General features: G+C 37.7%; 1 protein-coding gene across 1 annotated transcript; it reads right to left on the bottom strand.

The window, feature by feature from the left end:
• Positions 1-1016: 1016 nt before the first annotated feature.
• On the bottom strand, positions 1017-2171 carry LOC110850193. Its single transcript, XM_022097662.2, has 2 exons — positions 1896-2171; positions 1017-1515 (listed from the first exon to the last, which is right to left on the bottom strand). The coding sequence occupies exons 1-2, from the start codon at positions 2126-2128 to the stop codon at positions 1119-1121; spliced, it is 630 nt and encodes a 209-aa protein (XP_021953354.2). The 5' UTR covers positions 2129-2171; the 3' UTR covers positions 1017-1118.
• Positions 2172-12124: the final 9953 nt, after the last annotated feature.

Here is a 12124-nt window from a genome sequence, read left to right as displayed (position 1 = left end):
TGACCAGCATAGATGGGTGTGGTATGCAGATTAATATCAGGAGTTTCTAACGCGTGGAAATCTGGAAATTCAAAATTGATTCCTCGAACCTGAATTGTAAGAATCCATTAAGTTTTGGAATTTTCTACAAAATTTGATTCAAGAGGCGCTGGCGGGATTCCCGCCGATTTGTGACCAGCATAGATGGGTGTGTCGGGTGGATTAATATCAGGAGTTTCTAGCGCGTGGAACTTTGGAAATTCAAAATTCAAAGCAACAGGACAATTTAGAAATAAAGGCGAATATTTAGCAGCAGTATAAGTAGATTTCTTGACATTGCGAGAATGGCGGGGAGAGAAGAATAAATATACGCAATACTGACGCACGCACACTCTTATTGTTGCTTAGACTTTGATAGCTTGCTGTGAGAAAGTTGTTCTGCTAATAACGGACCGTTATCAACTAATTACCCCAGCTCTGGAGCTCCCAGAATTTCCAAGAGCAGTATATTTAATTGATATGTAATTGTGCTTTCCGGTATACCTACTCCATATTAATTGATTTTCGATTGTACATGAATACTTCAGGGGCTTTGTGCAATAACGGAAAAATGAATTATAGGTATTTGATTATATGAATTGAATTATAATTTGTGTCAGGCGAAGGTATAAATTTTGATTCACAATCAAGCCCTACGCTTTGCGCAAATTGTTATTGAATTCATCCCCAGAACAATAAGTATCCCAATCCCATGTTAAAAGTTAATCATTACAAAAATTGTCACAATGTAGATAAAATAATTGCCAAACCCCTCTTTAGATCAATGTCTTAACCTCTGTACACTCCGTTCTGTCCACTAGATATCAGTTGTAAACTAGTTCAATTTCAGGTGCCTCACTAACTACACAGGGTTATGCTAAATACTATTTAATTTGGTAGTTAAATTTGATATAGAACTCAAGCGCTGACCGATGGCTTACGAATTATGCCGATACTATGTACTACTAGGAATATATGTACTAAAATTCAGTGTCGATTTATTTTTGACTTAATTAAACATTAACCAGGTTAATTAATTACCAAATTTATTCAATAATAACATGTATTTTTTAGGTAATCGTGCTCCAGCTACACACCATTTAACACCCTTGCCTCACACTTCGCACAACCAAACCCTCGAAAGCTTCGTTATGTGTAATTCCCCAGTCTCTTCCTTGTACTTTCGGTTTACGACAAACCGATTTTCCGGTGTAGTTACGTCCAGAAAATAACTTCCAGGAATAGTTGCCCGTGAAGTGGTAGGATCTTACGGTTATTGGTGGAAACACCGAAGGTGTCGATCCGATCGCTTTATACTGCACTCCATAAAAGTTATAGTTGTCATAGAGATGAATTTCTTTCAGGATCTGGAATGGATCCCCGAATCGGGTAGCGGTCAATCGTTGTCCACTCAATGGCCGGAGCGGTTGACAAGTGTCGCCAATTCCAGCCAAGATAGTGTCAAAGTACCAGCCCCTGTGTTGGGATATCCTCCATCTAGGAAGATAATTAAAAACCGCGTTTCATGGATGTTACGTTGAATTTTTGTAATTATTTAATTATGAACTTTATGAATATAACCATGCAAAAATCACTACGACATTACTAATTTATTTCGCAAATATTTGCATGAGATTCTCATACTTAATTTGTACGGTAGTTTGTAGGTAGACGATAATTAAATTAAATTCTGTGCAAATTGTTGCCAACATTTTTAAAAAAATTATAACCAACATTAAAGTGATTTCCCCAACAAAATTTCTTGCCTTTGGTAACAAATCATTTAAGAAATGATTTGTTACCAGGATATTTTGGCTTTTAGTTATTCCCTAACAACGTAAATATTTAAATTCGCACTATGGTATTAAACAACTTACAATCCCATCGCTTTGAAAAAGACGGATTCCTGGTCTCTTGGTAGAATCAGTTCTTGTTCCTGGTCAATTGTTGAGTTGAGTTTTAGAGAATGGTTACCCGGCAAGCATTTCTCGTTAGTTTCGGCCCCAACGTATTCGAATAGATACTGTGGCATGTGGGTTGCCAGACACGTGGCAAAAACCATGGTCGTAGCGTAGAAAACGAGAAAATAAAATAATCGTGCTTCCATCATGAAATTTTTGTAACTAAGGAAATAGACAAGTGAGTGAGTCAGATTTGTCGTAAGATTGATGTCAAGTGGACCAAGTGGTGTCAAATTTATACCAAATGTTGATCTGCTTCATGGCACGGCGTCATATTTCGCGAAAAATGCAATTAAAATAATAACGGAAAACTACCTAAATATTTTTTTTACTTAAAGGGCGACATAATTTATACAAAAAATTATGTGAATATATTTTTGTACTCCGAAGTCAAATAAGGTAAAGATTATGGGAACCCGATCACTTTAAACTTTAGCTGGGATCTAGTCAAAAAACAGTTTTAGGAATCCAAATTTTTGGTATAATATTACAAATATATCTGACTACGAATCCTCCAAATTTCATAAATATTCAATGGCAAACAAATTTCCTACACGTTTTCAAAGCGAAGATTTCGCAAAATGGGTTTTGTGTAAGTACCATAATTCGTTTCTCAAACATAAGCAGAATGCATGACTACATTTCAAGGAAGAGGGGTATATTCCGGCAAAAATTAAGACATACATAAACAAGTATGTAGAATCCGAAAATGTCAACCTCAAAAAAGCACAATGAAAATAAAACACCATAATGACCCCATGAAAGTTAAAAACGATTAATTTGTTTCTTGAAAAGTTCCCATGAACGTCCGTGTCCGGTGTGGTGAAGATGTTGTAAACCAATACAAAGTAGTTGCATCATATGAAAGCTCATAAATTGAGGGTCAAAGCGTATTTAACAAAATGTTCAGAAAAATACTCGGAAGGTCAAGAAAAAATGGTGAACGCAACACGTCTCAAGCTTTGCAGCAAAATTTCTCCAAAAGGTTTGAGCATTCACGACGAGTCATACTTGTTTAAAACCCGGAACGAAAATCCGGTAAGGACATTTTCTTACCCCAAATATCCCAATATAGTGAAAATCAACGAGATACTAAAATGTTTTTCAAAATTTCCGAAGAAATCTCCGGTTTAGTAGGCGTTGGATTAATTTGGTCATATTTAGTACCCTTGCGTCTATGATGGTTTTATGAACGCAACAATTGATTTCAGTGAATATGTGATAGGTCATCGAATTCCCCACATTATGAGGTATAAAAAAATATGACATATAAGTTTTTGACACGACCATGCTAAAATCTACAATGCAACATCCATGTAGGAGGAAATCGAGAAAAATATCAATTTGATGCTGAAAAATGAAAACCTCCTCTACATCCTTCATCTTCGTCAGAAAAATAAAATTTGGACTCTATGTAAGAAGAAATACTTTTGGGCTCGTGGAACGGTCGATACTTTAAGAAAATTTGGGTCCTGATTGGAGAAAATTAACAACGAATTTGCAAAGTCTTCCCAAAAAGAACTAATGAAGGATGTGAAGAAATAGATTAAAAACGAAGTGGATAATGGATTAAAGTATTCTATGTTTACGCATATCGTGAACAGTAATATTTGTAATATCCTAGCAAAATTTGAGATTTTTAGAATCATTTTTTGACCCTTTAAAGGTCAAAAATCCAAGCGATCGGGTTCCCATAATCCTTAGTATAATTTATTAATGCTTCAAAGCCGTGGTAAATATTTACTTATGGTAGGAATCCATACAAGTATGTAAGTGGTAATATACATGACTTGTTTATTTGAATCTAACATAAACAGGGTAGGTACAGGCATAAATAAGAGTATTAATAATAAAGAATAAATATGTATTTATCTGCTAGACATGAAGTTACAATACGGAATCCACAAATATGTCTCAATGTTTTTCTACATTTCGACATCACACGAGGACAATGGACCGTATTGCGTTGAATTGAGAGCAACGGTACCAGCTGGTTGTGCAAATTATTCGACTGCTTATGCAGCTATCTAAAGCATCTATCCAAATTATCTAAATTTAATCGTGTCAACAAAATTACATGACGATCTCCCAGTATTTTTTCAATCCGTTCAGATTTGTTCACACCTTATGGTCACGTACAAAATTCGAGATCAGAAGTATAAAACCACCCGATCCCATCACATCCAATATTTACTGTAACCTCGCAATATAATGACGCCAAATGGCATCAAGGACAAATAAGATTTACATCAGAGTATAGTCGGATCCAGTGCTCGCAACGGGTCCCAGGTAAGACCCGGACCCGACTCGGACCCGAACTCGGGTCCTGGGACCCGGGTCTTCGATTTAATATTATATTCATTTTAATGACGCTTGGGCTTTCAATTTTCCAATTGCTGGCGTCTGGGTATTGTAAATCGTAGTTCATGAGTATATGAAAAGTTAACGAGGCTTTTACTGATGTAAATGATTTACATACCTATATACGCCCACCGGGCCCATTTATCTCGTACTACGGCAAACCTTAGGATATGTCACACGGTCACAAATCTAATTTTGTCGAAAATTTCAAAAGTTATTGGATTCTAAGCATTCCGGCCTGCTGAATCAATTTTAAATTCCTAGAGTTCCACGCGTTAGAAAGCCCCACAGTCAAACTACCTGTTCCCGCACGGGTACCAGTGCGGGTACCCGTTGCCCGTTACCCGTTATGAAAATTAGGTTAAACATTAACCAATTATCAAAATAAAATCGATTTAATAAACCATTTGATCCTTTGGGTGGATAAGCACTTTGAAATAATGCAGGGATAATACATAGCTGGTTGACACACATTTCTAGCTAGATTTTGTTAACTCTTTTTAATTAAAACCTTAGTGACTTATCCAAGCAACCAGTTTATGCTGATTTGTCGAAATTTGAAATTTAATGACATTTTTATGTAAAGAAACATTTAGTTGCAACTAAAATTTTTCCTTCGGGCTATATTTCGTTTTTTACACAGACAAAAACAAATTGAAGGATTTCAAGTCCTATTTATGCAAACGCCTGTGTATGTATCAGTAAAATTAAGTTTAAAGCAAGTCAGTCAATCTTGAAGAACAATAATTTCTCTCATAGACTTAGAATTGGATGGCATATTCTGAGTTTGTTGAAAGTCTGGAATTGTGCAGTTCAAGTGAATACAATAGTTTGTTCGACGGTTGTGGAAGTTCAAACTTGGAACTTACATGTATGTATATTAAAATATTCCGGATCAAAGTTGAAAAACTAGTGATTTTTATTGGGAAAGAAAATGGAGTTTCTTAATCCGCTTGATACAAAGCGCTAATTTTTGGCAACTTCGGCTTTAAATGTTTTGAAAATTACACACCATCGCACAAACTGCCTCAAGGAACGTTGGTGGTAATCCCTTGAACTACACAATTCCAAAGTGTAAACAAAATCGGAGTACAGTTCACACTTCAAGACTCCAAGACTATCGCAGACTTTGTGAGAAATTAAGCTCACTTTCAGCTTAGATTTAGTTATGCTTCAATGGCTCAGAATAAACTGACAAAATGGATGTATATCATTGTTAATAAAAATCAACAGCTCACATGCTTCGCAGGTCACAAATCGGAGGGAATCCCGCCAGCCCCTCTTAATTCAAATTTTGTAGAAAATTTCAAAACTTAATGGATTCTCAGGATTCGGGTTCGAGGAATCAATTTTGAATTTCCAGAGTTCCACGCGCTAGAAACTCCTGATATTAATCCACCCGACACATCCTTCTATGCTGGTCATAAAACTGCGGGAATCACGCCTTCGCCTCTTGAATCAAATTTTGTACAAAATTTCAAAGCTTAATGGGTTCTCCGGATTCAGGTTCGAGGAATCAATTTTGAATTCCCAGAGTTCCACGCGCTAGAAACTCCAGATATTAATCCAGCCGACACACACATCCATGCTGGTCATAAATCGGCGGGAATCACAACAGCGCCTCTTGAATCAAATTTTGTACAAAATTTCAAAACTTGATGGATTCTCAGGATACAGGTTCGGCGAATGAATTTTGAATTTCCAACGCTCCACGCATTAGAAACTCCTGCTATTAATCCACCCGACACACATATCTGTGCTGGTCATAAATCGGCGGTAATCATGCCAGCGCCTCTTGATTGAAAGTTTGTACAAAATTTGAAAACTTAATGGGTTCTCGGGATTCAGGTTCGAGGAATCAATTTTGAATGTCCAGAGTTCCACGCGCTAGAAACTCCGGATATTAATCCAGCCGACACACACATCTATGTTGGTCATAAATCGGCGGGAATCACGCCAGCGCCTCTTGATTGAAAGTTTGTACAAAATTTGAAAACATAATGGATTCTCGGGATTCAGGTTCGAGGAATCAATTTTGAATGTCCAGAGTTCCACGTGGTAGAAACTCTCGCAATTAATACACCGGCCACATTCATCTATTTTTGTCAATGACTAGGACTTGTCATAAATTGGGGGGAATCACGCCGGCGCCCCGTGATTCGAGCTTTGTCGAAAATTTGAAAATCTAGTGGATTCTCCAATCTATTGTGGGTTTCGGTTTATTGATAATTTACCTATGTTGTAAGGGATGCCATCCACAAAGAAGTGAATGGCAAACTCACATCTTTGCAAAATGCGAAATTCCATACCGGTGAAATTTCCCACGTGGGAACGCCCAAAACAAATTCGGACCTCACGGTTTACACCAGGGCCAGGGTTGTGTTTAGTTTTTGACGAATAGCGACACCCTCACATGTCCACTTCATAGTAACTTACCAGACGCAAAGATGTAAACGAGAAGCTCAAGTTTCCTCTAGGTTGAAGGGCTCTGCCTTGTGGGAGTGCCCAATCGACGTAAAACATTAAGCATTATAGTTTAGAAGAGATTTTAGCCGAAATCTCATATTACCCCAACAGGGAGACATGAGGGCAGCCCCACAGATGAATAAACCTAAAGCATTACACTTTGGTGATGATTTGGCCAAAAATCTCATTTTACCCCCAAAGAGTGGGTGTGGTTGCATGTGGGTGTGCCCAGACATCATTTAAACGTGTTGCCTTACACTTTGGGGATGCTTTGGACGAAAATCTCATTTTACCCCAGATAGTGGGTGTGGCGGCATATTTGTCTCACGTTACCCCATTGGGGGTGTGGTCGGCACACCCCCAATAACTCTTACATAACATTCCCTTAAGCAATAGGGGTTGACGGAAGTTGGGCGGCTGGCGACCAGCGGCGCGGCGGCGGTCGGTTAGCTCTGCATTCTGGGCTGGGCTATCTTCCTATACATTTTGGCTTCCTGAATTAAATAAAACAAAATTCAAATATCCACTAGTGAAGTTTGAAAAAGTGGAAATTATATAATTACGTGTAAAATCTGCAATGTGAAAAAGTTTATAAAATCTTGACTAGCCAGGTTTTCACAAGGATGTCTTCTTAATCTAACAAAAAATTAGCAATATTTCGTACCAACTTTTTAGTAATTGAGTCGCAAGGTCGTTTAAATTTTCTCGGTACGTATTCATCGTATTCATCGTATTCATTGCAAAATATTTGCAAAGAACAAATCAAAATGATAAGGATGTAATTATGGTCAAACTATCGATCTATCATTTACTAAACAACTAATGACAAAAATCTAAAAATATTTTTAACGGCGTTTAATATCGCAAGAAATTCAACGTTATGTAACATTGCCATAGATGAGACCAAAAATAGATACACATTTCTCTAAAAACGGTTATGTAAGTACGTAGTACATCTCCTTGAGTTCATAAGTTATGAATCATAACATTCTTCTTCAAAAAATGTGCCAGACACATTATTTTTACGGAATGAGGGCAGAGATTAGCCTCACAAAACTTATGTGTTCAAGTTTATTTACTTCTTTCTCATTTGATCCAATTAAATGCATGGAACTTAATGTAAATATAGTCTGTTTAATTAATTCGAATACTTACACCAGCAGCCAGCACAGGAGCCCCCGTAAAACAGGGATGTCTTCCTGGCTGGAAATTATTCCCAGTGGGAGAAAGACGAAAAGAGAAGAAGCAATAAAATATTGAACCAGACCACGCCAAAGTAATCCACTATCCACCATCATGTATGGCATAATGTAGCGTTTTATGCTGATGACAAAGGCTAACAAAGGACAGAAGGGAAAGTAAGGAATAAATCTGGGTGGAACTGGGTGAAAGTGGTTTGGATTTCAACTACTAACTCCACATCCATACATTTACCAGACGCCGTGGAGGAACGTGGAACAGACATGGACACTTTCTCTCCTTGGGGGAAAGTTCAATGCATTTTTATTCACGGTATTAACTTAACAGTTGTCGCGATATTAGTCCAGAGGTCGACGCCGACAAATTTTCGGCGGCAGTGGCGCCAATTTTCGGGGATTTTTCGGCGGCGCGGCGGCGCGGCGCGGCGTCCCAATGTTGAAGGAATAGGAATCAAATTTTTCGGCGGCGGCGGCGCCTAAAATACTATCGGCGGCGCGGCGGCGTGAGATCGGCGGCGTGAGATCGGCGGCGTCGACCTCTGTATTAGTCGTGTCCTTGACGTTAGTTGTGGAATTCATTGGAATGAAGTCTTAAAATATCTTTAGCTGAAGATTATGTATCCACATGCATGGTTACTGGGCTTGGGTACCTCTTATTTTTTCTTGGAGACCCACTGGGGGAAAGTCTGTACATACAGATACTTGTGGAATTAAGTAGTTTGCGCTCATTTATTGCGCTGCTTGTAATCCACCGTGGTACATATTAATTAATTTGTTTGTTTCGTATGAGTACGTAATTGGGGAGGATAACGCAGTTACATTTGAAAATATGTTAATGCGTTCTAGAACACTTCTAAAAATAGGGGATTGTTAAAAAAAGTGAAGGTTTCACATACATATCTATTTATATTTTTCAAATTAATTGTTGGCTTCGTGTTTCACATGCTTCATCTTAATTTAAATACGCAGCTTGTTTTTTTCATTTTATTTTCCCAAAATTGTAAGGATTTATAAAATCTCAAGTTGCAGCTGTCAGCCAAAAATCAGCTTTCATCAAACTTACTTCATCACCTTAAATCAAAGCATATGCGACTTCACACCCATCCAAGTTTTCCCTGTGGAAAGAAAGGAAAAAGAGGTGAGGACATGATTTGAAAATAGGATTAAAATTCCTTCCCTTGTCCCAAAACAGGGTGTCTCGATTTAATTGGACATTACATTTATTATGCTGCTTCTAACTCCTAATGGTGATGAGACCCGACTAAAGGTGAAGGTAAAACATGGCACAAAATTCACTCTCGTTCGGGGTGAACACATTCAGTCAGCCTTGGCGTAACATTCCTTCCTTCCTCTGCTGCTGTTCACCTCTTTACACGCTATGTGCGTGAACTATGATGTGATGGGTTAACGCGTTTTTCTCAAAACCTCGCCTGTACAATGGTCCACTTTCGCCATGTTTTCTGCCTTGTGAGTATACACTCGAACCCTGCCAGTAATAAAGATCAGTAGTAGAGTGCCAACTGAACTGTACAGATCATTCTCATTTACTCAATTGCATTTTACCTCACAGCCTGCCACCAAGTGGGTGGCAGGCAGTGGGTAACAGACGGTCTGATTCCAAGGGAGTAGTTTACTGCCAAAATTATTATTATTCTAACGGAGCAAATAAATGAGATTTTGCGTGATTTTGAAACTGATCAATCGTGCAAAAGTTTGATACAAAAAATACATGTGACATTTCGACGTCGGAAATATTTTGTGTGGATTAAAATTATGGTTGATTGTATTTTTTAGATGCTTTTTCCAAAATGTTCTAATGTGTCTGGTAATTTATTAAATAATTCTGGCAGTTGTGCTAATTATATGGCTTAATAAAATTTGAACGTGCACAAAAACCATGCAAATATTACTTAACTAAATAAATTGAGAAAAGTTAAAAACCGAGCCTGAGAAGTATTTTACTTAACAATTTTGTGGCCTGAGCTAAAATATCCCTCTTATTTTTTTTAACTTGAATCCTAAGAATGCATATTTCCTCACTCCACAAAAACACTGTCAACTGTTTCTTGGAGTGAGTGAAACATGATACGCACCTTGCTCGGAACCGACATCTCAGTAGTTGGTGGAAACTTGCAAGTTTTAACGCGCAAGTTGCACGTTGATATCAAATATCGTCAAAATACATACATCAAGAGGAAATAGGCCACGCAATTAATCTGTCAATTCCCTGGTTGTTTTTTTATTGTAAATATTTTACCAAGAGAAGTTCGGAAAGTTACAAATGCACGCAAACGAAGATATTCGTAATTATATTCGTATATAAAATACTCAAGGTTTTAAACAGAGTATGCAAAAAGGCGCCTTTTTGGGAAAAAAATTCATGCCTTTTTGCCCCTTTGCCTTTTTCAATGCCCAATTGCCTTTTTGCGTGCCTTTTTGCCCGTTTGGTGCCTTTTTGCCTTTTTCCGTATATTTGAAGTTGGGTATTGCCTGAAATATTATTATTTACAAGATGCAACGATAACAATGTAATGTATTTTTTTAGTAACTGGGTTTCCTTTTCGATTTTTCTAAAGCGTTACTAAACCTTAGTCTCACAAATACTCCACAAGATTATTTACTAATGGACTCTTGATAATTACGAGAATTTAGGAATATGGATACACCTCAAGATGTGTATAATTTGTTTAGTGGTGTCGCTGATTATGCGACTCTATGCGATGTTCTCAGAGTCGGAGGTGTCGAGGGCAATCCCGGCCGAATCATAACGGCGGTACTCGAGGCCTTCCAATCCTTTGATAAGCAGCTCGATAATCTCCTTCCTCGACTTGGGAGTCAAATAGTTTAGGTACGCAAATACTCCTACCAGCTAAGGTTGCCGCGGGTAACGGGCCGGGTAACCGTTACCCGCATACCCGCGCAAAATTGCGGGTACCCGTTTGTCTGCGGGTAGCTACTACTACCCGCACGGGTAACGGGTATTTCGATTTTACATAATTAAATAGCTCGCCCTGCGCAAGGAAGTGAGCAATTAATTTATATAACAGTTCTATATCTATTTTGACAACTTCTTTTGCATTATTGATGCAGAATTTCATCATGTTTTATACATAGGTAGTGAGCGTCATTTTTCGGGAATTCTACGACAGCCTCAGGGCAAAATAAACAAATAGATGGTATGAATTGCAGCACTCAGATTTGAAATATGAGGTCAAATTCAATACAACCAACGTGTTTATTGAGGCAGTTGGTGCGATAGTAAGGTTTATCAAAATTTTTCAGGTCAAATTTGGAAAAGGGGCGAGTTTTAACAAGTGGAGAAAAATCTACTTTCTCCCCAACAAAAATCGGTAATTTTTCAATTTTGTTCCCAAATATTTTGACAAATTGCAAACATCGTTCAAACTGTCCTGCATTCACTTGAGCGACACAATTCCCAAATTTTAACAAAATTGGAATGTTGCACTTCACACGATCCCATTATAAATTCAGAAAACTGGAAGAAATTTTTGCTTCTCAAGCATAAATTACTTGCTTTAAGATTTCAGTAATTTTACATGTGTATTTATTTGGGATTGGCGATCGTTCAACTTGTTTTTGTAGGAGTAAAAAAATATGATACGATTTAAAGCAAAATTTGAAGTTGCAAGCCAATATTTTTAAATAAAAATGTCATTCAAATGAAAATTTCAAAAATCAAGTCTCGCTGGTTTCTTGGCTAACCGTAAGTCAATAAGTTTTCATGAACAGTTATTTAAATACAGCTAACTATATCATCACCTATTTTTTTCTAATATTTTATTCTAATTTTACTCTCTCAAGGTTCTTATTAACCTAGAAAAGTAACTAATTAATTAAATCGATTTTATTTTGGTAGGTGGTTAATGTTTAACTTAATTCTCAAAACGGTTAACGGTTAACGGGTACCCGCACGGGTACCCGTGCGGGTACGGGTAGTTGGGCTGCGGGTAGCGGGCCGGGTAACGGGTAGCATTTTCGCTACCCGCGGCAACCCTACTACCAGCCAAAACAAAATTCCAGGTTATCGAATTAAATGTGAAGCGATAAAGTGCTTATGTAGCCATGTTTCGCGAAATGAAATGACGCAAGGTAAAAATG

The sequence above is a fragment of the Folsomia candida genome, unplaced genomic scaffold (genome assembly GCF_002217175.1).
Source record: "Folsomia candida strain VU population unplaced genomic scaffold, ASM221717v1 Fcan01_Sc005, whole genome shotgun sequence".
NCBI lineage: Eukaryota > Metazoa > Arthropoda > Collembola > Entomobryomorpha > Isotomidae > Folsomia > Folsomia candida.
The sequence above is the reverse complement of the archived record's forward strand: the minus strand, read 5'-3'. Positions and strand labels throughout refer to the sequence as shown.

Bases quoted from the DNA above. Each gene is read 5' to 3' on its own strand.
- LOC110850193 (XM_022097662.2), bottom strand. From the start codon at position 2,128: ATGATGGAAGCACGATTATTTTATTTTCTCGTTTTCTACGCTACGACC. The intron at 1,516-1,895 runs GTAAGTTGTTTA...TTATCTTCCTAG, and splicing joins TTTTTCAAAGCGATGGGATT to ATGGAGGATATCCCAACACA.